Consider the following 27,446-nt stretch of genomic DNA (forward strand, 5'->3'; position numbering starts at 1 on the left):
TTTGCAGACTTTTTAACATTATGACATGCATTGTACATTTTCAAGCGCATGTACTTGCTTACAAAACTAGCATAAGATCCTGTGTATGGTGATATGTGCTTACCTTCCTGCGTAGTTTTTCAAATCTTCGTCTCACCAGAAATCCCCGTACATGTTTCTGTATGTGTACCGCTGCTTTATGCATTTCTCGCTGAGATGGACCCGTTTCTTTGGGATGATATATACTAAAATAGTTAAAAAAACACATTTATCCGTCTTTATTTATTTACATAATTTATCAATTCTATTGACAAGATTTTCTGATTTTGGTTGGTTATTTAAGGTGTTGCAAGAATTGTTACCAAAGGCATTAATTTTGCTTTTTCTTGTGCATACACAACTTGTGCTGTATATGGGTGTAAATATTAAGCAAGAAATTAAGATTTAGCAATAAATAAATTTGAGATTAAATAGCTATACTTTAAGGAAAATTTAAGGCAGTGGACATCTGGCAACATTGTCTCCAAATGCTATTCTGGCAATCTCCCGCTCGTAGTTCATGACAGCAACCAGTCGGAGAATGCCAAAATCACATACCAAGAATATGTAACCATATGGAAATTACTGAAGGGAATTACCAGTCCATTACCTTAAAGTTTACAAATTCTACTTATCCTTTATCAAAACTGGTGATTTTCACTAATAATTATAATTTAACCAAAATTTTGAAAAAAAAATTAACAGCGCAATATATTTACACAATAGTTTTGAAGTGAAATAATTAAAAGTCTATAGAGATAAAACAGGCTTTTTGAATTGTCAGGTTAATGTCCTTTTCTAATAAAATATCAGGAATGATAATGCACTAGGTTACATACAAAACTGAACAGGAAATGAACTACATCGAAAATTGCGTAAAAATGGTCACTGGTCATAAAACTGAACTATGAGCATTATATTTTAAATTATAGAAATGTTACCCACGTTATCTGTAATCATGATAGAAATAAAGATAAGGAAATTACTCGTATATTTCCACATGTGGACCAATCACTTCAATCTTTGACTTTGCTTTCTGTTGATTGGCTAGCATCCTGCAGGTCAAAGGTTAATCAGAGAATAAATGTTAGTATAACAAGAGCACCGCCTTGCGGGTGCTGACGCTCATCTGATTTTTTTTGTGTAATAGAAATATTGTCCTACCCATGATTTTCTAAGTCTAAAAAGGGCCATCATTCTTGCAAAAAGCAGGATAGAGTTATGTTTCTTGATGTACAGTGTCCACTTATGATGGTGAAAAACTGTTGCAAGTTTTAAAGCAATAGCTTTAATAGTTTATGAGAAAAGTTGACTTAAACATAATACTCAACCAAGAAAATGATTTTCTAAGTCCAAAAGGGGCAATAATTATTGCAAAAAGCAGGATGGAGTTATGTTGCTTGCTGTACAGGGTCAGCTTATGATGGTGAACAAGTGTTGCAAGTTTCAAAGCAATAGCTTTGATAGTTTAAGAGAAAAAGTTGACCTAAACATAAAACTTAACCAAGAAATCTGATATTTTCTAAGTCAAAAAGGGGCCATAAATCTTGCAAAAAGCAGGACGGAGTTATGTTTCTTGCTATACAGGGTCAACTTATGATGGTAAACAAGTGTTGCAAGTTTTAAAGCAATAGCTTTGATAGTTTAGGATAAAAGCTGACCTAAACATAAAACTTAACCAAGAAAACTGATTTTCTAAGTCCAAAAGGGGCAATAAATCTTGCAAAAAGCAAGATGGAGTTATGATTCTTGACGTACAGGGTCTGCTTATGATGGTGAACAAGTATTCCAAGTTTCAAAGCAATAGCTTTGATAGTTTAGGAGAAAAGTTGACCTAAACATAAAACTTAACCAAGAAATCTGATATTTTCTAAGTACAAAAGGGGCCATAAATCTTGCAAAAAGCAAGATGGAGTTATGTTTCTTGCTATACAGGGTCAGCTTATGATGGTGAACAAGTATTCCAAGTTTCAAAGCAATAGCTTTGATAGTTTAGGAGAAAAGCTGACCTAAACATAAAACTTAACCAGGCAACGCCGACGCAGACGCCGACGCCGACGCCGACGCCGACAACCGCTCAAGTGATGACAATAACTCATCATTTTTTTTCAAAAAATCAGATGAGCTAAAAACAGAATGACTATTGCTGTTCAACATATTAAAGCATAACTATTCAAAGATAAAATAAACTATCAATAGAATTCATATTTATGTTATCAAAAGCTTTCTAAATTTATAAGTAAAATTCAATAAAATCATTTAAATTCATTGTTATAACTTCCAAGATTTCAGCTAAAGCACTTTTATTAGTGGATTTCATATTTTTAAGCTGAGTAAATGGGAATTAGTTGTCAAGAAATAAAAGATTTCACAGTATTTTACAACATATAGAAGCAGACAAGCATGTATTGAGTGTGCTAGGGCTTTTTTTTTTTGGGCTCATAGAAAATAGCTGTAAAAATTATCTCTTTTTTATGCGACTTTTCCAGCTTTTGGTGGTGGAAGAAGCCTCCAGGAGCCCTTCCAGACATGTAGTTAGAACCACCAAGCTGGATGGATTCCTCAGATGAAGAATCCTAACCCTAACGAGGTTTTGAACCCAGATCGATGTGGGGCAAGTGTTTCAAGGTCAGCAATATTATCAACTCAACCAAGAATGCCCTTTGCACTTTCTGGAAAGGGCTACAGAGGCACTGTGAACAGTTTAAAGTAATATGTACGCCAAAACCACAAGGATGCACACACAAACACAAGGCTGGAAAAGTTGTTTAAATGAAACAAGAGGGTCCCTGACCCTAAAGTGCTCGCCTGTGTACAAGGCTTCAAGTGTGTTTGTGTAATGTAATGGTACAAGTTCAAAGTTAGGTTTTTTCTATGTTAGCCTATATTATATATATGTAACACATATTTTTGCACTTAGGGCAATAATTTGAACAATTATGGCAGACAGTACAACTCTGATATCACATGCCAAATATCAAGGCTCTAGCTATTATTGATTCAGAGAAGATTTTCAAAGTTTTTTTATATATAAGCCTATAGTAAATACATGTCACACACAGAGGCATTGCCATTTTTGACCTTAGGGCAATAATTTGGACAATTATGGTAGAGAGTCACACCTTTATATCACATGCCAAATATCAAAGCTCTAGAGAGAAAGATTTTTAAAGTCTGATAGCTGAAAACCTATTTCTAACCAAAAAGACCCATATGTTCAATGAACACAAACCATTTGAACAACTTTGAAAGAGGGCTACTCAGAGATCATTTGTGTAAAGTTTCATCAAAATCCATTCAGTGGTTTTGAAGGAGATGTTGTTTAAAGACACTGTTGATGAAAAGTGACAAAGCCCCCTGGCAGTCATGTTTTTTGACGAATCAAAATAATTTGACCACTCTTGGTAAAGGGTCACACAAGGACATTTCCACTATATACATATAGGGAAAAGTGCATGACCACGCTCCTGGCAGCCATAATTTTTAATGAATCATTATAATTTGAACAATCTTGGTAAAGAGTCACACATGGACCATTTGTGCAAAATTATTCTAAAATTGTGCCAGCAGTTTCACACAAGAAGACTTATAAATTTTCCACTATATACATATAGGGAAAAGTGACCATGCACTCTGGTGGCTATGTTTTTTGATGAAACAAAATAATTTGAACAAACTTGGTAGAGGGTCAAACAAGGACCATTTGTGTAAAATTATTTTAAAATCGGCCATCAGTTTCACATAAGAAGATTTTTTTAATTTCCACTATTTACATATAGGGAAAAGTGACCACGCCCACCGGTGGCCATGTTTTTCAATGAATTGGAATAATTTGAACAATCTTGGTAGAGGGTCACACAAGGACCATTTGTGTTAAATTATTTTAAAAGCGGGCTAGCAGTTTCACACATGAAGATTTTTAAAGTTTCCACTATACATATATAGGGAAAAGTGACCACGCCCCTTGGCGGCCATGTTTTTCAGTAGAGGGTGACATAGGAACCATTTGTGTGAAATTCTTTCAAAATCGGGCCATCGCTTTAGGAGATGTATTTTGAAGATTTTTCTATCTTTAGCTCTGGCGGCCCCTATGTGCAACCAAGCAAAACTGTTTGAACAACTTTAGTAGAGGACCATCCAAGGGACATCCATGCCAAATTTCAGCAAAATCCATTCTGTGGTTTTTGCGGAGATGTCTTTTAAGCACGGACATGGCCTGATCACAATAGCTCACCATGAGCATTGCTCAGGTGAGCTAAAATCCGATTCTGGCAGGGCTCAAACTTATACCAGGAGACATCTATATCAGAAACAGGCTTAAAGCATAAACAAAATATTAGTAAAATGGAGACAGATTACAGTAATTTTTCTGCTTTTTAGCTTTTTTTCACAAGTTATTTTTTCATTGTGTTTGCTACAACAAAAATTGTTAATTGTAAAACATAGATAATATGGCAAACATTCCCAGTGTTTTATGATGATATATTCATACATGTAAATGTTATTAGTACAAGTAAATAATTAACAGGTCATATAATATAATATTATACAATATAATATAATATATAAATATTAATCTGACTCAGTCTGTCCAGTAAGTGTGATTCTGAAAGGAAAATAGCAATATGAAAACAATTTCCAATCATAAACAAGAACTGTCTGTAAGACACATATGCCCTCACACACTATGACGGTTCTTAAGATACTTGGTGGAAACTGTTCAGCCTCAAGGTCATTGTAACCTTGACTTTTTGCCAACTGACCCCAAAATAACAGGGGTCATGAAATGACCACAGGCAATCATTCTATGAAGTTTGAGAACTGTAGGCCAGAGTTTTTTAATCAATGAGTGGAAACCATTTTTAGTTTCAAGTTCACAGTGACATCAACCTTCGACCATTGAACCCTGTAGAAACAGGATTCATTTACTGATCAAAGGCAATTATCCTATAAAGATCGTTGACTGAAGGCCAATTTGTTCTTTAGTAAGTAACCTTGACCTTTGACCTATGAAATCCTAAAACAATAGGGGTCATCTACAGACAACAGGCAATCCTCGTATGATGTTTGACTTTTGTGTGACCAAGAATTCATTTAATATTGACCAAAAACCAAATAGTGTACTGACAGACATAATATACCCCCTCTTCTTCGAAGTGGGGCATAAATAAACGCTATATTCTTTCAAAACAATCTGACACAGAGGACCAAGTTGTGCTGATATATCAAATCAATTTTGTGGGTTTGTGTTAATCAGGATACATCATATGTTCCTGTCAAAAATCTTCTGTTCCTACTCACATCATCACATCAGTTCAAACAGATTTTATATAGAAACAGAATGCTTACTCTTTAGCCATGGCATCCACTTTCATCTGTCTCTTTCCTGCATGCTGCACCTGTATCTCTTTAAAATCTTTAGCCCACTGTAACAGTTCAGGGTCCAGTGGAGGTCTATTGTATATCTTAGCTTTTCTACCTTTATGTTTCCTATACTCCCTAAACATTGAAAACAGTTCATTGATGAATGCAATAAATCAAAAACAAGGCAATTTAACAAAGTCTACACAAAATACAGACTGGAAAAATCAGAAATACAACATTTTTTCCCTGGCCTATCTTTTTACTTTAAGTGAAAACTATTTTCAAGATAGATGGTAACCGTAATTTGATTTTGGATGGCATCAAGACTGAACCAGCATCTATTGAATTCAAACAAAAAGAAAGCAACTATGACACCCCTCCCCCCTCCAAAAAAAAAACCCAGCTACATTTGAGATATGGTAGACAAATGTCATAATAAAACAAGAGTGCCAGACTGTCACAAAATACACCCGTTATTGAACTTGGCCTAATTCATGGGCCATAATCAAAGAGTGTCTGGGGCGATTACAGCTGTTATCCTACTTGGCCGAGATATTATGCCCACAAACATTGTCAGCAAGTTTGGTGAAGATCGGATGAAAACTGTTTGACTTAGAGAGCGGACAAGGCTAAACTGAAGTTTTTCAAGTTCAATGTCCATCCTCCAAGAGTGCCTTGGGCGATTTGGCTGGTTATCAAACTTAGCCGAGATACTATGCCCACAAACATTGTCAGCAAGTTTGGTGAAGATCAGATGAAAACTGTTTGACTTAAGAGTGAGGACAAGGCTAAATTCGCAGTTTTTGAGTAATTCAAGGGCCATAATCCAAGAGTGCCCAGGGCGATTTGGCTTGTTAACAAACTTGGCCGAGTTACTATGCCCACAAACATGTCAGCAAATTTGGTGAAGATCGGATGAGAACTGTTCGACTTAAGAGAGTGGACAAGGCTAAACTGAAGTTTTTCAAGCTCAATGTCCATCCTCCAAGAGTGCCTGGGGCGATTTGGCTGGTTATCGAACTTAGCCAAGATACTATGCCCACAAACATTGTCAGCAAGTTTGGTGAAGATCAGATGAAAACTGTTTGACTTAGAGCACGGACAAGGCTAATTTCGCAGTTTTTGAGTAATTCAAGGGCTATAATCCAAGAGTGTCTGGGGCAATTTGGCTGGTTATCAAACTTGGCTGAGATATTATGTCCACAAACATTGTCAGCAAGTTTGGTGAAGTTCGGATGAAAACTGTTTGACTTAGAGCACGGACAAGGCTAAATTCGCAGTTTTTGAGTAATTCAAGGGCCATAACCCAGGAGTGTCTGGGGCAATTTGGCTGGTTATCAAACTTGGCTGAGATATTATGTCCACAAACATTGTCAGCAAGTTTGGTGAAGTTCGGATAAAAACTGTTTCATTTAGAAAGAGAGCAGACATGCTTTGGATGCTGACCGCCCACCACTGGTGTTCACATAATTCACCCCATTCTTTCAGAGACAGGCATGTAATAATATACAGAAGAACAGATCACTTGATTTTGTGGCCCTCAATGCAAACCTGTTCCATACTTCCGTTAAAACAAACATAATGTAACTGTTCAGCTACCTTTGACTTTCTTGTAATGCCATCTGTTTATCTTCAATATCTTTCCTGTTTTCCCACAACAACTTCCTGTACGAGTTACGACAAACATAGCCTCGGAATATACGCTGTATATCTACGGCTGCCTTTGCTTCTTGTTGCTTCATTACTGCTTCCTCAACCTCAATCTGAAATCAAGATTTAACACTTTTCAGTAATAGTGTGAAGAATATCAGTCAATATCTGCATCAATCCATAAAAAAACAAATAAATTAAATGTCCATAGATTTAACCTTTGGTTCTTTAAAACCAGGAAATGATGCTTCCATAAAACAGTAATTTTGGACAAAACTATAGAATTTTATGTCAATCAAGTTTTAAAAGAGATATGGTATAGGTGGAGCTATCATATAATTTGGATCAAGGAATGCAAACCCATGAGTAGTCTCATTTAAACTTCTACTAAATGTCTTTCTTTAGATAGAAAATATTGCCTGAATTACAAGAAGGCCACGACGGGCCAAACTACTGTGAAAACTAGATTCTGAAAGTTTTTGCTAGATCCATATAGGGAAAACTAGACCTGTCTTAAGCAGCCACATTAGTATTATGGGCATATCAAAATAAACGTAACTCTTTCAGTAGAGGGTCAGCCAAGGAACATTTCTAATATATTTTCCAAATCCAACTACCTACAAGTGACATTTAAGATTTTTCTATTTTTAGCACTGGTATTAAACATATGGGAAAACAATAACAGACCTATTTCAAAATGAGCCAGCACTGAGTTTCTGACAAGAATACTTTTAAAACTTTCACTATAAACATGTAGCAAAAATTTACTATGTGCCCTAGCTGTAATGTTTTTGACAAAATGAAACAATCTTGGGATCACCAAAGGAACATTTGTGTGAAATAATGTCAAAAACTGAAAAAGCATTTTTAAAAATCTCCAGTATATACATATAGAGGAAAATGATCACGCCCCTTTGGGCCATGTTTTTTGATACAGGACAAATTTAATTCTGTGAAATTATTCTGTAATCAGACTAGCAGTTTGTGACAATTTTTAAATTTTGCCTTTCCAGTGCCACAGCAAACAGACTACTGCATGGAAATAATTTCTCTGAACAATTTTGCGAGAGGACTATCCAAGGATTTGTTTCTTTATTCTGGTTTTAGCACTATTTTCAGGAAGTATTTAAGTCTAGTAACAGCAGGTAGGTAATCTAACCAGTGTAACCTGCTCTCTGCAAGCAACTGTTAACTTCTCCACATGAATCAAAGGTGGAGGATGAATAACTTTCTACACAATGCCTTCCAACAAATTATCATGGAGAACATATGCCTTGCCCAGGGACCAATCCTAAAAATCCATAGATCTGCATTCTTCCTGACCTAAGTGGGCTGGCCAAAGGAACATTCCTGTGAAGATATGGTTGAAATTGTATGGGTGGTTAAGGAGATATCTTTGAAGAATGTGAATGGACAGATTTATGCTTGACAGCAAGTGATCACAACAGCTCAAATTAAGCTAAATAGAAGACAACAGAAGGGTGTCCAGCAGACAAAGAAGGACAAATGTCCTCCTTATTTACATCAGCAGTTGATATGGAATACAGTATGATATAAAAGAAGCATTAAACCATACATTTCAGAGAATAATTTCCATGAACCATGACAAAGTATCAATCTGTTTCAAATTCAGTGATTTCTGAAATAAAACTCAGCCTTATGACAATTTTGTCAAACTTACAGGATCAGGGACATGAGAGACCTGTGGAATAGGTCTGCCAACATGTGCCAAAGATTGCTGACTCAAATCTGTCCTTGCTCTGGTCAATGCACTAGGTCTTGCATATATAACCTCTGGTGTATCAGTGGCCGTGCTTCCATCATCAGTGGGGTCTGTCTCTTCCGCATGGGCTGGTAATGTCCCTAATGTCTCTGTTAAATATAAACATAACATTTTTCACTAAAAATTTACCATTTACCACAAGTAATCTCACTAAAGTATTAAAGAACACAACAGCAAAGTAAAACAAGATCTGTCACAGGAGACAATGTGCTCAACTATTTCGATGTTGGATAGTGAAATTTGGCACATCTGAGGAAGCTGGAGTTGACACTTGAGTGTTAAATGATTCCAATTCGGATTAATATATTGGACAATACTGTTTCAAATGTATTTAGCAATAACAGAGATAGAGGCAAAGTGTATAAAAACTTTAAGTATGAAACAGGCATAATTTACAGAATATTTTGTAAGAGAAATGCACCATGTGTCATATCATGTAACTTGTAACTCAAAATAACTATTTTCAGTTTGCATCAAATCTATAACTGAGATGGAGCAAAAGTGCATCACAACTTGAACTTGAAATTATAAGTGAAAAGGGGGGATAATTCATAACACATTGGTGCCAGAGTTATGGACGTTGTGAAATATGATGTAGGTAATGATGTGGAACAACCATTTTAAGTTGAATCAAATGCATTTAGAAACAACGGAGATACGATGAAAAAGCATCAAATTTAAACTGAAATTCTAAGTAAAAAGGGTGATAATTCATAAAATCTTGGTGTTAGAGTTACAGCCCTTGTGTCATATGATAAGGGTGATGAACAATTAGTCTAAGCTTTAATTAAATCCCTCCTTTGAAGTGGAATAGAAACCGATACAGACACAAACAAAGGTCAAAATAGCTCTCTATATACTTCGCATAGTCCAGCTAACAATGTTCACTACCAAGTCAATATAAAATTACATATAACAAGAGCTGTCTCCATAGGATGACACATGCCCCCGATGGCACTTTGAATGAATAGTTATGGCCGATGTTAGAGTTTAGGACCTTTGACCTACGGAGCTGGGTCTTGCGCGCGACATGTCGTCTTACGGTCACAATTCATTGTAGTTATTAAAATCCATGCATAATGACAAAGATATAGGACGACACGCCCTCATGCACTATCTGAAAATACTTTAAGCCGTCTGTGACCTTGACCTTTGAGCTACGGACTGGGTCTTGCGCATGACACGTCGTCTTACTGTGGTACACATTCATGCCAAGTTATTTAAAATCCATCATGATGACAAAGATATGGACCGGACACACCCATCAATGCACTATCCTTTAACGTCTAAGTGTGACCTTGACCTTTGAGCCACGGACCTGGGTCTTGCACGCGACACGTCGTCTTACTGTGGTACACATTCATGCCAAGTTATTTGAAAATCCATCCATGGATGACAAAGATATGGACCGGACACGCCCATCAATGCACTATCCTTTAAAGTCTAAGTGTGACCTTGACCTTTGAGCTACGGACCTGGGTCTTGCGTGCGACACGTCGTCTTACTGTGGTACACATTCATGCCAAGTTATTTGAAAATCCATCCATCGATGACAAAGATATGGACCGGACACGCCCATCAATGCACTATCCTTTAAGTCTAAGTGTGACCTTGACCTTTGAGCTACGGACCTGGGTCTTGCGGCGACACGTCGTCTTACTGTGGTACACATTCATGCCAAGTTATTTGAAAATCCATCCATCGATGACAAAGATATGGACCGGACATGAAAATTGCGGACAGACTGACAGACCAACGGACCGACAGACTGTTCAAAAACTATATGCCTCCCTTCGGGGGCATAAAAACATTTTAACTGGAATTCTAATATAATAAATTATATTTATTTTGCATGAATAATGCATGTTAAGGATGACAAGATATGGACTTATTTGTAGCCACTAAGATATTAAAATACAGTATTTTATCTACTATTTTATGCATGAGACATATTGGAATCAAAATAATACATAGCCATCATTTAATTATTCCACAAGATGTACTATTATGTGCATTTAAATTAATTAAAATATACTTTTGCAAAGTATCATTTCTTAAATCAAACTGTTTCCTGCAACACCTATTTTTTGCAATAAATATATTTCCAACAAAAAGCTAGACTGTTTACCCGAGGTTTTCTGTGTATGCATGGTAGGTGCAGTGTGAGCACGTGATGGCGTGCGGAGACTGATGATGGACAAAGAATCCATAATGCCATCTGAATCCTGACAAGAGCCAGGGGGCGCTGATCTACAGTTGTCCTTTCGTAATTCAACAACTAGAAACAGAAAATAAGTCAATATGATCATTATCATACTGATTAAAAAAAAACTTAATGTAATATCCAAAATTCAAAAATAGAAAATGTAACATAATTAAACTATCAAATTTTATAAACTATATTTTCAAGTATTTTCAGTTAAAAATAAAAAAAAGCTGTACGAACCAAAGAAACAATGTATGAAACTTCTTTAAATGAAATACAAAATGCAAACTGAATTAATGATTTCAATATATATTTTTTCTGAAATCATCTCTATCATTTTCAGTTTAATTTAATTAAACAGTGTTCAAGTTTTCTTGTAAATTGTTTACTTCAAGTTTCTGGTTCTATTCTAGTACAAAGAATTTCAATTTTCTTCACAGAATGATTTATTTCCAAATTTCAAGAAATTAAAAATGTATAAAACAGTAAAGAAATTTTAATCAAATAGTTTTTACCATTTTATAAATACAATTATAGGAGTACATTTCTATAACAGCAAAATAGTTTTTATCCATTTAATTCCAATTGCAATGTGCAAAAAGTAACAATGCACAATTAATGTATTGTAGCAAAGACTAGCTAAATGATGCCTGTAAAACACACTTTCAAATTAAAGATAACCGCAATAACTGCAATGAAAAACAGGCAATTTATTAATGTTGTTTCACATTCAATTTATGATTTTTTTTAAACCATGGTACAAATTAAAGCTAGCAGTTAGCAAACAATTCTGTTACCTTCCAAGTAACTATCTATAGAAAAGAAAAATGTACTAATCAAGTTCGCTATCTACTTTTTTTGGTCTTTGAAAATGGCATGAAAATGTTGGCATCGCGTTTAGTAAAAGATGATTGTACACTCACAGTAAAGACTATACCAAATATACCATAACATTTAAATAATGCTCATTAATTGGTGAAACCTTGCGTACTATTTCTGAAAACAACTTGGTTCTGAGAAATCGTCTATTAAATATGATAAAAAAAAAAACATAAAAAAAATCTATCAAACCATGCCTATAATAACATGTTATTGATATCGTTACGAAACAATTCTGAATGACAATTCTGCATGATTGTAACTATGTGGATACCCTGAATAAGCTGTAAAAAGTTGTAGCTAAAGTTTAACAGGATCTTTTTCTCATGTAGGATGCCTTTGATTTCTTGAACAAAACCAGAACTGGTTTGTTATTTTTTGACAAATAACTGGTTTGGAAAAGTTGGCATATTACCTCTGGACCATCATCATCACAACTTCTATCCTTTGGCAAACTATATAGGGATTATCAAAAGTTTTGGACATGCATCACATGGATTAATTGAAAATATCAAACTACTAGAACTTTATTTTTGTTTTATATCAATTAGAAGTGTTTTGTTAATAATAATATAACATTGACAAGAAATTCTGCAAATCAACTGAAAAGTTAAACGTTTTTTTTTTCTAACATGCTGTATATTTCAGTTAGACATACTTAACAAATTGCCTCTTTGAGTGAAAATATACTCTGGCTTGTTTGCAACTTTCTGTTCATCTGTTTTACCTTTCAAAATAAATGTATCAAGCAGATTTGTTTGAAATCAAATCTCAAAACAAGTGATGCTGTGTATCCAAAGATTTACTCCAAAATTGCTGTTCTTTAAAATATCTTAGACAACAAAACTGCACCAAATGGTACACTGAGGGCTAAATATCTCACTCAACTCTGTGCAATACTTTTAACAGTTTACCTTATGCCTTCCATACAACAGGGTATTGTAATAATAACTTGATATGGGATGCTGTATTTGGCTTGACAGGATTTTGCAAGGTCAGATCACATAAGGTGCGCAAGCTCCGAATGTGATCCGACTTGGCAAAATCCAATAAAGCCAAATACAAAATCCCAGACCTAGCTGTTATAATGACCCTTTTATTTTATACTTTCACCTTTTTGTTTGTTGGTTTACTATCGAACAAAATCTTCAACGTTTACTGATGTTAAAATAGAACTGTGTGTAGATTTTGTGTGCGCTCTTTATAGAACTGTGTCAGATGAAAGTAGTCTGGCAACATACAATACAATTTTTCTGCCTGTTTGTATTTACTTGTGAAATACAAGCCGTATCTTTGATAGAATTTATATAGGTATATAATAAATGTATAATATTCTTGGCGTCTAGCCCTGACTAAGAAATGTCAGGATATACTAGCGTTTTATCAATCATTTTATAAAAAAACTAAAGTCAAATAATATGATTCTCCTGTCACCAACTTAAACCAACTTACATGAAACAAACACTGAACTGTTACCATAGTAACCATACATGTAAATTGTGCTAGCAACAAATATCTGCTCTTGACTGTGTAAAAATTAAAACATTTCAATAAACTTAAATTTCTGCAACATGTAAATTCAGGGCTCTTTTTATTTCATTAAGCTGATCCTCTGAAATCATTAATTCCAAATCTGAACTGCAAAAAGTATGAGTTTCCTTTTTTTTCGCTAAAATTTTAGCATGGGAAAAGTGGATACATTCATTTAGGCTATAACGAAGGCTGTTTACACAAAGAAGGAATAGTCATTCATTTTGTTTATATCTCAAGAAATGGTAAAACTAACGAAGTTACATTTCCCTTGCCCTGGTTTTATTTTTTAACTGTTTGGACAGTGCCAATTATTAAATGAAGTAAAAAAAAAGCCCTGAAATTCGACTTACGTGGACTACCCCTACATATTTTTCCGCTATCTAAATAATTTAGATATAAAAAAGCATTCAATACCAAATCAACTGCCAATTTTATTTTTTACTAATAGTTTTGTCAAGAAAATATCTAAAAATCCTTTTAAGATACAGTTTAGTAATCAATAGTTACTGGTTTTGCTCCAATGCAGTATATGTGACTTTGGCCAAAATCAGCCTCCTTATTCTTGGAAACATAAATCCATGAAGAAGCAAAAACTGGATATAGAATAAATATCTAAAATCTGGAACTGTCAGGAAATAGCAAAAAATCCTCTTTATTACCTGCCTTAATTAGCAACACAAAAATATTCATTCTTTTCATCCCAAATAGCTGACAATAGGCAAATATTTTTTTTCAATGATTTGTTAAAAATCAGGAAAAGTGAATTATATCTTGATTACAAAACACTGAAGGAGGCATTTCAAAATTTAAAAGTTTTCAACTTTTAAATTACTGTTTTCTGTAAATTCTGGGCAGAAAAGCTGTAATTTTTTTTATAAAATGCAGGACAACTCAAGGCTTTAATAGCTGAATTTGGTCTTTAAAAACAGTTGTGATTGTAAGTTAAATATCCTACATATTTTTTTCGTCATTACTTTCAATATGTGGTAATTTCAATCAAAGTCACACATTTACTTCTGTATATAAGGCAGTTCGGTCTAATGGTAATTTACAAAGAAAGCCACAAAAATGTCTACTGTTGATATCAATCAACAGCCTCACTCATTTTGTTGACAATACTTTAAGGACATCAAGCAAAAACACTGTAACAAAATATTTTAACAAAACTAATTCATTGCAAAATTTGTTTATACAATTTGTCTGCAAATTTCTGCGATTAAAAGAACTGAAAAAATAATGTGCTTTACAAACAAACTTTTGCCCTAACAAAAGAAGCCTAACAAAACTATCACCAGTTTCTGTGAACCTTACCTGGGCGTGACCATCTGGGGCTCTCTAATATAAGAAAAGGTCATGATACATAAAATACCATGTTTTCAACATTGCATATTATAAAGAATATTCTGTAATTAGGTCAAGTACTTTTATTACAGAAAACATATATAGACATTAGAGACAAATAAAACAATATTCCTTCTTTAAAATCTAACAATTACTAAACAAAACTTGATAGATCTGAATGATTTAAAGAGTGGCAAACACCTATCACAGCAAAATACTTTAAGACTTTTAAAGTACTCTACTTACTGAGCAGAAATGTTTTAGATTTTCTGTTTCAATTTGTTTAATTGCCATAACACAAGAGAAAAACAATCTGGCTCATAATCAGACTTGGAAAGATAATATGATATTAAACATTTGGTGAACATTGGATAAAAACTACTTAAGTTATTAAGTGGACACCGTCAATTTTTGCAATTTTAAGTAATTCAAGGGCCATAACTCAAGAGTGACCATGAGTATCTGGCTAGTACTCTAAACTGCCTGGGATATTTTACACATAAACATTTAGACCAAGCTTGGTGAACACTGGATAAGAACTGCTCAAATTTGAGAGTTCACAATTTTGAGTGAATCAAGGAAGACTTACAGTAACCACCTGGTTAATAAACTTGGCGGAGATGCCAATAAACATTGTGATGAAGTTTGATGACCATTGGATAAGAACTACAAGTGAGAGAGGCAACACTGTCAATTTTCACAATTTTGAGCAATCCAGGGCCATAACTCCACAGCCACAAGGCCAAGTAAGATAGTTATACAACCTGGCCGAGATATTATGCCCATAAACATTGTGACTAAAAATGATGAACATCGGATAAGAACTACTCAAGTCAGAGGGTGGACACTGTTAGATTTAGCAATTTTGACTAATTTCAGAGCCATAACTCCAGAGCTACTGGGTCAATGGTGCTGGTTATCAAACTTGGTCAAGACATTATGTCCATTAACATTTTGACAAAGTTTGGTGAACACTGGATAAAAACTGCTCAAGTTAGACATTGGAAAACTTTGGTGGATGCAGCCCAACTGCTGCCAGCTGTAATGTTCAAACAATATGCCCTATTTCATGGGCATATAAAAACTACTGCCACTTTAAGTCAATATATTTTCCACAACAATTTTTGTAAACAAGTAAAAAAGATTCATGTGTAAACTCAATGGAGAGGGTACCACTCTTTAAAAAGGTTTTTAAAAAGTCTGATATAATCGAAGAAACGAAATAAAAATCTTAAAGCTGACAAAGTATGAATGTCTGCCTTTTCTTGATAAATGAGTTAAGGTATTGGGCCCCTAATAGTAATGTTTAAACAAGAGCTGTCTGATGACAGCACGCTCGACTATTCGAAGCATTGACTGAAGAATGGGGTCAAAATATTTCCACGGATATTCAGACAAAAGAAATAAATAGATTAGACAAACAATGTTCCTGTATTTCTTTGATTCAATAAGTCTTGCACTAAATGGCAATGTATTGAGCCAATTTCAAAGTCCAAAAAGGCCATAATTCATCAAAATAGTTATTACTCTGGTTCCTACAGATGGAAATCATAAGAATAAACAAGTGTTCAAAGTTTTAAAAGCCATATGTCAAATAGTTGACAAAACATGGATTTTGACCAATATTCAAAGTCAAAAAGGGCCATAATTTCAGCCAAAATAGATGACAGAGTTATTCTTTTTTCCTACAGATAGAGACTAATACTAAACAAGTGATATAAAGTTTTCAAGCCATATGTCAAAACACTTTACAAAAAAAATGAACTGGTACGAAAAACTTATCCAAGATTTTGTCAAAAGGGGCCATAATTCAGCCCAAAATCCTTGATGGTAGTATTTTACTCTTGCCCATAACTGGGCCATGGTGATGGTAAACAGGTGTTGAAAGTTCAAAGCTTTATCTCAAAAGACTTTGTCAAATATGAACTGGTACGATATTAACCACAGATTTCTAAGTCAAAAAAGGGCCATAATTCAGCCAAAATCCTTGATGGAGTTATGTGCTCTTGCCTACCCAACTGGGCATGTGATGTAAACAAGTGTTGAAGTTTCAAAGCTTTATCTCAAAAGACTTTGTCAAAATATGAACTGTACGGAATATTAACGAGATTTCTAAGTCAAAAAGGCGATATTCAGCCAAAATCCTTGATGGAGTTATGTGCTCTTGCTACAACTGACATGGTGATGGTAACAAAGTGTTGAAGTTTCAAAGCTTTATCTCAAAAGACTTTGTCTAAATATGAACTGGTACGAAAAACTTAACCAAGATTTCTAAGTCGAAAGGGGCCATAATTCAGCCAAAATCCCTGATGGAGTTATGTACTCTTGCCTATAACTGGCCATGGTGATGGTTAACAAGTGTTGAAAGTTTCAAAGCTTTATCTTAAAAGACTTTGTCAAAATATGAACTGGTACGAAAAACTTAACCATGATTTCTAAGTCAAAAGGGGCCATAATTCAGCCATAATCCTTGATGGAGTTATGTGCTCTTGCCTATAACTGGCCATGATGATGGTAAACAAGTGTTGAAAGTTTCAAAGCTTTATCTCAAAAGACTTTGTCAAAATGTGGACTGGTACGAAAAACTTAACCAAGGTGTGACGCCGACGCCGACGCCGACGCCGACGCCGACGCCGTGGTGAGTAGGATAGCTCTACTTATTCTTCGAATAGTCGAGCTAAAAACGGCATTTGCTTGGTATATTCTTACAGTTGACCGTGCTTGGCACTTATATGCAAATTTTTAAAAACTTTTACCGTGCCATTTTTATAAATTTTGTGTAATTTATGGTATTTCTTAAAGCTCAAGTAGAGACAAATTTCGAAGTGGTGGCCTTTATCCAAAACGTTTGCAGAGAATTCATTATTCCATTATTTTTTATGAAAGAAACATCAAACTATCGGTAAACAATCATAAAACTTAAAATAAAAACTTTCTATATCATTTTTTCTAGGGTTCCTCGATTAAACGGATTTAATCAGACAGAATTCCAACTCCAATATTGAAAAATTAAGGTCGCAGCCTGCGGGTCTGTTTTGAATTTTGCTCACTTCATTCAAAAATAACCTTGGGGCAGAAGTAAAACCTACCTACATTTCTTCCACAATATGTAATATAAAGAATGAAGGCAAAATAGAGAACATTTTTTCCGCATGTAACTCATAATTTTTAAAGATGTCTAACTTTACCCATTCTGTTTCAGAGGTAAAGTCACTTTAAATAGCAAGAAATCGCATATCAAATGATTTTTTCCCCCACTTTTGTACAATAAATCAATAACAAGTCTTGAAAGAAGTAAAAACTAACTAGAAAAAAAGGAAAATAAGGGAAAAAAATTTTGGTCTCAGTGGGGCTTGAACCTACGCCCCCCTGAAAATTGCAGTCAAAGTAGGTTTATGGTAAGAATTGAATACTCTTCAAAAAGGAGGTACTCTATTATGGGCCTAATACCTAAATCTATGTAACAAAACTTAGCAAAGATCAGAAAAGGGTTTTGATTTTCAATGTAATATATGAAACCAAAGACAGACAATTTTCAGTTCATCAACATAATATACAAGGATTCAACATAAACTTTACTCCCAGAGTTGCCACCAACATGGCCAAATAAAATTCCAGCTGTTTTTCTTGTATTTTCTGTGACCAAGTCATGATTTGTACTGATCAATACAACCTTATTAAGCCAGTCTATAGCTGGTAAATCCACTCATTTACAGCTTTATATTAATTTTTTTTCACAGTTTACTTCTGTTTTTTTTTCAATTATATACATTTAAAAGGTTAACAAACTGCCTAAAAGTACACAAATATGTATCAATGAAAATATACTTCTACTGTAATTTCTTGTTAATTTGTTATGTCGAGATATAATAAGTAGTATAAGCATATTAAGTACTGCTTGAAGATAGCAAGCAAAATAATTTTCAAATAAGAGGGTATTGTGTCAAAATTAAAGCTTGAATTTCAAATTAGGTCCATGAAAATTGTTTTCCCTGACTTTTCCCAAATTTACTTTTTATTAAACAAACAAATTTTCAGAATTACCTGATACTCCAATGACACTGAAAAAACTCTTTTTCTGTGACTTATTAAGAGATGGGTGGCAACCCTGTAAGTCTTCTGTATAAACACATCTCAAGTCTCAGAAAAACATGGTATCAATACCCTACATTCCTGAGATAAACTGCTTTTTCAAGCCACTTGTTATAATGAATATTCATCAGCACATCAAAATATAAAATGCATTAACTGCATGTAACATCACATGTTATTGTCTGTTTATTATCAACAAAATAAAAGTTATGTAAAACGCTCAAATCCACTCCAATTCTTATCCATTATATCCTTAATCTGCTTGTAGCTGAAACTGTAAACACCAAGTTGCCATGGTAACAGAAATGTATTTTATTGAAAGAAAGAGCTAAACAAGAACAACCACAGAAAAAGAGAGGGCTGAATCTTGACCATTTCTGATTCTACGTTAAATGTTTTTTCTGAGAAATGTGACACTAAAAACGACTTTTTTAGCAACTTCCATTAAAATAGTTCAATGTTGTTTTTATTTTACTATGGCTTTTCTTTTTTGTGTGGTCACCTTGTTCAGTCATGTTACAGGAAATGGAAACAGGAGCTGTATGATAGTACAATCAACAACCTGAAGCACTTCCACATAATACTAGCTTACATACAAACGTTTTATCAAAATTTTACAAGTTGAAACAAGAGGGCCATGATGGCCCTGTGTCGCTCACCTGAGTACTATTGCTCAAAATGATATGATCGTTTCAAACCAATCTCATTAGAAGCTGCTAAGGTGTATTCATTTAGATAAATAATAAAGGAGGTAATCTGTCATAAATTCAGTCCAAGTCCATCTGTTGACATAAATGAAATTTCAGATCAGTATCTTCATTAATTATGGAGATATACTCATTTTAATTTGAAATAAAGGGAGGTAATTTGACATAAAATCAGTCCATAGTTATCTACCCTGATTGTCTCAGTCCAACTAATGACAATAATGAAATTTCAAGTAAGTCCTATAAGTACTTACTGATATAAATCCATTTTGATTACAATCAGGGGAGGTAATAAGATATAAAATAACTCTGGAACCTACGATTGGATCTGACAGGTTCGTCATGGAATCCAAGATTTATTGTTGTTGAAGATATTTTGGAAGTTTGTATCAAATCAAACCATAAATGAAGTCTCTATATGGCTGCAAAAGCCAAAATAGCCAATTCTGGACAATTAAGGGGCTATAACTCTGGAACCCATGATGGAATCTGGCCAGTTCAAGACAGGAACAAAGATCCTGTGGTGATACAAGTTGTGTGCAAGTTTGCTTAAAATCAAATCATAAATAAAGCTGCTATTGTGCAGACAAGGTCAAAATAGCTAATTTTGTCCCTTTCAGGGGCCATAACTCTGGAACCCATAATGGGATCTGGCCAGTTCAAGAAAGGAAACAAGATCTTATTGTGACACAAGTTTTGTGCAAGTTTGATTAAATTCTAATCATAAATGAAGCTGCTATTGTGCAGACAAGGTCAAAATAGCTAATTCTGGCCATTTCAGGGGCCATAACTCTGGAACTCATAAAGGAATCTGGCCAGTTCAAGAAAGGAACCAAGATCTTATGGTGATACAAGTTGTGTGCAAGTTTGGTTAAAATAAAATTATAAATGAAGCTGCTATTGTGCAGACAAGGTCAAAATAGCTAATTTTGGCCCTTTCAGGGGCCATAACTCTGGAACCCATAAAGGGATCTGGCCAGTTCAAGAAAGGACCAAGATCTTATGGTGACACAAGTTTTGTGCAAGTTCGATTAAATTCAAATCATAAATGAAGCTACTACTGTGCAGACAAGGTCAAAATAGCTAATTCTGGCCCTTTCAGGGACCATAATTCTGGAACCCATAATGGAATCTGGCCAGTTCAAGAAAGGAACCAAGATCTTATGGTGATACAAGTTGTGAGCAAGTTTGGTAAAAATCAAATCATAAATAAAGCTGCTATTGTGCAGACAAGGTCAAAATAGCTAATTTTGGCCCTTTCAAGGGCCATAACTCTGGAACCCATAATGGGATCTGGCCAATTCAAGAAAGGAACCGAGATCTTATAGTGATACAAGTTGTGTGCAAGTTTGGTTAAAATAAAATCATAAATGAAACCACTATCGTGCAGACAAGAAATTGTTGACGCACGCACGCACGCACGCACAGACGACGGACGAAGGGTGATCACAAAAGCTCACCTTGTCACTATGTGACAGGTGAGCTAAAAACGGACATAAATTTGTAACCATGGAACACTTGCTTAGAATGGTTAACATGATTCTAAAGACTTGTGAATAGTTTTAAAAAATGTCCGTACAATAGTTCCTGTGGAGTCAGAATACATGTAAAACTTTGAGTCAGCTTACATGTAAAACTTAAGTCAGCTTACATGCAAATTTTTGAGTCGGCTCACATGTAAACTTGGAGTCAGCTTACATGTTAAACCTTGAGTCAGCTTACACGTAAAACTTGGAGTCAGCTTACGTGAAAAATGGGCATGATTTTGCAAAAATGTAAGCCAGTTATAAAACCTGCAATGACAGGTCATCTCATGATACCAAAGATGTTCACTAATTTCCATCTTGTCCAAAGACCTATGGCCAACTTGCATTTTGAGTTATCTTGCTATTCATCAATGCTATATGACTATTTTCCCATCATGCCCTATGTAAGTGTTGGATACATGGTGAAGGATAACAGGATAAGTTTAGTCATGTATAAAAGTAAACCTACCTTGTTCCATAAAATGCCGTGGACTTTTTACTTTTCGTGCATGATGTTCAAGCTCGGTGCTGTACTGTTGGCCGTGTCTGGGTGACTTCGCAGAATGCAAGTGGTGTGTACTGGGTATAGATGGTGGTGTTCTCACTGGTGGTGCCTTCTTGAAATATTCATTCTGTCGCCGAGCCATTCTCAAAACCTGACCAGCAGGACTTTGGACTGTTCCAGGCATACGCCCTGCAGAGCGACCAACCTTGCTACTCATATTGTCTGGTACGCAATGGAAACAGTAATTTTCTGGTTTTACAATAGACTTTGCCGAACTACTTTGTCGACTTGCAAGATCATGTCTGTGATGGGCGTGATGATGTTGTTGAGTGGATTGTGTTTTGTTAACAAGGTCAGTTTCAACATTTAAATTAACATCAGTATCTGTATCATCTTCCTCAGGTTGGGGTTGGTAATGCCAGGTTTCTGATTCAGTTAATTCTTCTATAGCTGTATCATTGGGTGGGGTACGTGGACGGCCTATAGCAGGCACTGCTGTAACCTCTATGTGAACACCACCTTCTTTATCTTCACTCTCAACATGAACTATTTCTCTAGCTGTGTCTACTGACTTCTTTGGAATTTCTGTGACCTTGACCTCAGTAACACCCTCTGGTGTCAACTGTTCCCCGACCTTGTCCTCTGATTCAGGTATGACCTCTGACCTGGTAATTTCCTCAGTGACCTTCACCTCTTGTTCAGGTAACACACCATCTACAACAGGAGACTGTTGTAATGTTTTACCTTGGGGAGAAACCTGGTCTTTCTGTTTTAGGTTTTCATTATCCTGAAATGTAAACAGTTCACAATCTTTGTATCCTGTTTGTATATCTGTACTGTATATTACAATAACTTGAAGGTAGTAAAATAAGTCCTTTCTCAAACAATAAACTATTCCAGAAACTTAAACAATTTTATATGTAATATGCCACCTCAGCTGGTTCATAAAGCTGAACATAATTCTACTAGACTGGGTCTAGGGCCTAAGGCTATGAAACTGTGTCCAGAGACCAGTCTCAGAACTCCAGCATGTGATTGGTTGATTCTGATATTAAATCTGAAACTAACCAATAGCAGTCTACCCATCAAATATTTGAATTTCCCAGCATGTCTTCCTTTCCTTATAAACTTTCCACACTGACATTTCATAAAAAGATGTACATGCACTAATTTATGTTATTTATAAATATGAAGTTACTCACAACCTGCTCAAGTTGCAATGGTGGCACATTAGCTGTGCTGTCTGTGTACTGTAGATCTTCTCCTAAATCACTAAGCTCCTCTGGTATCCTAGGAAACAAAATAAAAACATTATACAATTTCCATTACAAATATCCTGTGCATAAATTTAAGTATCTATAAAATCTAACATTGGTTATGAACAATATGAACAAATACAATGGAATTCTCAAGAATGATGTACAATATCAATGATATTTTCTTAAAATTAAAAAGATTTCATGATTCATGGGAAAACTTAGTTAGGAAGGTGTATCAAACAGTTATCACTGTCTTGCTTGTTTCCACAGTAACATTTGCCTGTTTCCATGGTAACATTTGCTTGTTTTTGTATTAACATTTGCTTGCTTCCCTAGTATCATTTGTTTGTTTCCATGGTAATGATATATACTTACTGATTTATAACATCAGGCTTCCTTATGCTTTGTTTGCTCAAAGATCTAGCATCTGAAAATTTAAAAGGATATGCTCAATATAACAAAATAATTTTTGAGAATCAGTACACACATACACTTCCTTGTATGAGCTTTACTTCCAGGAGATATCCTGCATCAAATTGTACATTAAATAATATACACAAGAAAGTAAGACAGGTCTCTTCATGCTTAGGAGAATCAAGGGGAACATAATTAGGATGCAAATGAGCCTCCTGGAGGAGAGATTGCTTAAAAAACAAGAGCTGTCAGAGGACAGCAACGCTCGACTATTCAACAGCCTTGTCAAGTGAATGAATATTAAAGTCCAAAAAGGGGCATAATTTTGTAAAATTGCAACACAGGGTTTTGGAACCTGTACAATGCATATCAGTTCATGACAATGGACAATTTATAGTATTTCCCCAGAATGCTGCAGTACAAAAACATGAGTGCCAACAGCAGTAGAATTTAGAGCAATGAAAATTGTGGTGAAATAAGAATCTAGAAAAAGCAAAGCAAAATCCCATAATACAATCAGGTTTACTTTGAGGTGCCAAATGTCAGTAGTAATACACTTAATTACTTAAAAACAGCACCAAACCTAACTGAACCTGAGGCTGTAATAATATTTTGGTCTGAGATGATAAAAGTTTTCATAATTCTATACATAACAAGAGGACCATGATGGTCCTGAATCGCTCACCTCTTCCCACATGACCCAGTTTTGAGTATGACGTCGTTTTTTTCTATTATTTGACATAGTGATCTAGTTTTTGAGCTCATGTGACCCAGTTTTGAACTTGACCTAGATATATCAAGATAAAAATTCTGACCAATTTTCATGAAGATCCATTGAAAAATATGGTCTCTAGAGAGGTCACAAGGTTTTTCTATTATTTGGCCTACTGACCTAGTTTTCGAAGGTACGTGACCCTGTTTTGAACTTTACCTAGATATCATCAAGGTGAACATTCTCACTAATTTTCATGAAGATCTATTGAAAAATATGGCCTCTAGATAGGTCAAAAGTTTGTTTTAATTTTAGACCTACTGACCTAGTTTTTGATTGCAGTTGACCCAGTTTCAAACTTGACCTAGACATCATCAAGATGAACATTTAGACCAACTTTCATACAGATCCAATGAAAAGTATGGCCTCTAGAGAGGTCACAAGGTTTTTTTATTATTTGACCTACTGACCTAGTTTTTTAAGGCACGTGACCCAGTTTCAAACTTGACCTAGATATCATCAAGGTAAACATTCTGACCAATTTTCATGAAGATCCATTCAAGGGTATGGCCTCTAGAGAGGTCACAAGGTTTTCCTATTTAAAGACCTACTGACCTAGTTTTTGATCGCAGTTGACCCAGTTTCAAGCTTGACCTATATATCATCAAGATAAACATTCAGACCAACTTTCAAACAGATCCCATGAAAAATATGGCCTCTAGAGAGGTCACAACGTTTTTTCATTATCTGACCTACTGACCTACTTTTTGAAGGCACGTGACCCACTTTCGAACTTGATCTAGATATCATCAAGATGAACATTCTGACCAATTATTATGGAGATCCATTCACAAGTATGGCATCTAGAGAGGTCACAAGGTTTTTCTATGTTTAGACCTACTGACCTAGTTTTTGACCGCACATGACCCTGTTTCGAACTTGACCTAGATATCATCAAGATAAATATTCAGACCAACTTTCATACAGATCCCATGAAAAATATGGCCTTTAGAGAGGTCACAAGGTTTTTCTATTATTTGACCTACTGACCTAGTTTTTGATGGCACCTGACCCACTTTCGAACTTGACCTAGACATCATCAAGATGAGCATTCAGACCAACTTTCATACAGATCCTATGAAAAATATGGCCTCTAGAGAGGTCACAAGGTTTTTCTATTTTTAGACCTCCTGACCTAGTTTTCGATGGCACGTGACCCAGTTTCAAACTTGACCTAAATAACATCAAGATGAATATTCAGACCAACTTTCATACAGATCCCATGAAATATACGGCCTTTAGAGAGGTCACAAGGTTTTTCTATTATCTGACCTACTGACCTAGTTTTTCATGGCACGTGACCCAGTTTCAAACTTGACCTAGATATCATCAAGATGAACATTCTGACTAATTTTCATGAAGATCTTGTGAAAAATATGGCCTCTAGAGAGGTCATAAGGTTTTTCTATTTTCAGACCTACTGACCTAGTTTTTGACCGCACATGACCCAGTTTCGAACTTGACCTAGATATCATCAAGATGAACATTCTGACCAGTTTTCATAAAGACCCCATGAAAAATGTGACCTGTAGAGTGGTCACAAGCAAAAGTTTACGCACGCACGGACTGACGGACGGACGACGAACGCTGCGCGATCACAAAAGCTCACCTTGTCACTTTGTGACAGGTGAGCTAATAAAAATAAATGAATTATATTGCAAAAGTCACCATTTAGTCCAAATATTACCTCACAGTGCATGAACTAAATGAAAATCTTAAACAAAAATCATGGAAGTAGTTTTCAGACAAGAAAGACATAAGTTACTAAACTGCGCCTCATAATAAATTGAAACAATTCTTAAACAAGAGGGCCATCACCTGACCTATTGACCTAAAGATCATCAAGATTAACATTCTGACCAAGTTTCGTTAAGATATGGTCATAAATAATGGCCTCTAAAGTGTTAAATAGCTATTCCTTTGATTTGAACCTGTGGCCTAGTTTTTGACCCAACATGACCCAGATTCGAACTTGACCTAAAGATCACCAAGATTAACATTCTGACTAAGTTTCATGAAGATACAGTCATAAATGTGACCTCTAGAGTGTTAATAAACTTTTTCTTTGAACTGACCTAGTGACCTAGTTTTTGATCCCACTTGACCGAGATTTGAACTTGACCTATAGATAATCAAGCTTAACGTTCTGACCAAGTTTCATTAAGATATGGTCGTAAATGTGGCCTCTACAGTGTTAACAAGTTTTTCCTTTGATTTGACCTGGTGACCTAGTTTTTGACCCCGGATGATCCAATATAAAACTTGTCCAAGACTTTATTGAGGGTAACATTCTGACCAAGTTTTATTAAGATTGGGCCCAAATTGTGACCTCTAGAGTGTTAACAAGCCTTACCTTTGATTTGACCTGGTGACCTAGTTTTTGACCCCAGATGACCCAATATCAAACTCATCCAAGATTTTATTGAGGGTAACATACTGACCAAGTTTCATTAAGATTGGGCCAAATATGTGACCTCTAGTGTTACAAGCTTTTCCTTTGATTTGACCTGGTGACCTAGTTTTTGACCCTACATGACCCAATATCAAATTCTTCCAAGATTTTATTGAGGGTAACATTCTGACAAAGTTTCATTAAGATTGGGCCAAATATGTGACCTCTTGAGTTTTAACAAGCTTTTCCTATGATTTGACCTGGTGACCTAGTTTTTGACCCCAGATGACCCAATATCGAACTCGTCCAAGATTTTATTGAGGGTAACATTCTTACCAAGTTTCATTAAGATTGGGCCAAAATTGTGACCTCTAGAGTGTTAACAGTCAAATTGTTGACGCCGACGACGGACAACGGACACAGGGCGATCACAAAAGCTCACCTTGAGCACTTTGTGCTCAGATGAGCTAAAAAGGCTGACCGGAAAGGCCTGACTGTGAAATCTAAAATTTAATGTTCAAAATGTCCTTAATGGACACCTGATGAATGTGATCAAAGTCTATTTTGTTTAAACTTATCAATAACTGCATTTTTGTGTATTTTTCTGTCTGTCATTTTTGGGGCAGGTTTTTTCCTGAAAGTTATTTAGCTTCTTTATAGGCCAAGTTTATTTGCATGTTATATAAACAGAAGTTTATCCCAGGCAATAAGTGGGATATTTGTGACTCCAGGGCTATTAATGGGCTCCCTATTGTCCTCTAGCAGGTGCTGCCTGTATTAGGAATAACTGATATGATTGCTTAGCTAACATAAGTTTTCATTCAAAACTCATTTTTACAATTCATAATGCCAATAATTGTAGAACTTGTATTATCTTCAAGTGTTCTGTAAACAGTAGACATGATCTTAGCATAATCTTGTCAAACTTTATGTGCAGTCAATTTAAATGTTCTGATATTAAACTGTAAGACATGACAAGACATGGCTGAACCATTCCAAGATTGC

General features: G+C 35.2%; 1 protein-coding gene across 19 annotated transcripts in view; it reads right to left on the reverse strand.

Annotated features, from left to right (window-relative positions):
- The window catches only part of LOC123556357 (uncharacterized), a 148,609-nt gene that overhangs the window by 11,397 nt on the left and 109,766 nt on the right, over positions 1–27,446 (reverse strand). For 12 of the 19 annotated variants that reach the window (XM_053542589.1, XM_053542588.1, XM_053542579.1 and 9 more), the window contains 12 exons: positions 23,239–23,290; positions 22,807–22,894; positions 21,569–22,391; positions 14,745–14,768; positions 13,784–13,813; positions 12,559–12,627; positions 10,944–11,093; positions 8,714–8,904; positions 6,982–7,145; positions 5,368–5,517; positions 1,005–1,073; positions 104–224 (listed from right to left, as the gene is read on the reverse strand). In XM_053542589.1, coding sequence (XP_053398564.1) covers positions 104–224; positions 1,005–1,073; positions 5,368–5,517; positions 6,982–7,145; positions 8,714–8,904; positions 10,944–11,093; positions 12,559–12,627; positions 13,784–13,813; positions 14,745–14,768; positions 21,569–22,391; positions 22,807–22,894; positions 23,239–23,290 — 1,931 coding nt within the window. The remainder of the gene's footprint in view (positions 1–103; positions 225–1,004; positions 1,074–5,367; positions 5,518–6,981; positions 7,146–8,713; positions 8,905–10,943; positions 11,094–12,558; positions 12,628–13,783; positions 13,814–14,744; positions 14,769–21,568; positions 22,392–22,806; positions 22,895–23,238; positions 23,291–27,446) is intronic. The other 7 variants (XM_053542575.1, XM_053542576.1, XM_053542580.1 and 4 more) reach the window with 7 other exon arrangements.

This window comes from Mercenaria mercenaria, chromosome 5, assembly GCF_021730395.1.
Source record: "Mercenaria mercenaria strain notata chromosome 5, MADL_Memer_1, whole genome shotgun sequence".
Lineage (NCBI taxonomy): Eukaryota > Metazoa > Mollusca > Bivalvia > Venerida > Veneridae > Mercenaria > Mercenaria mercenaria.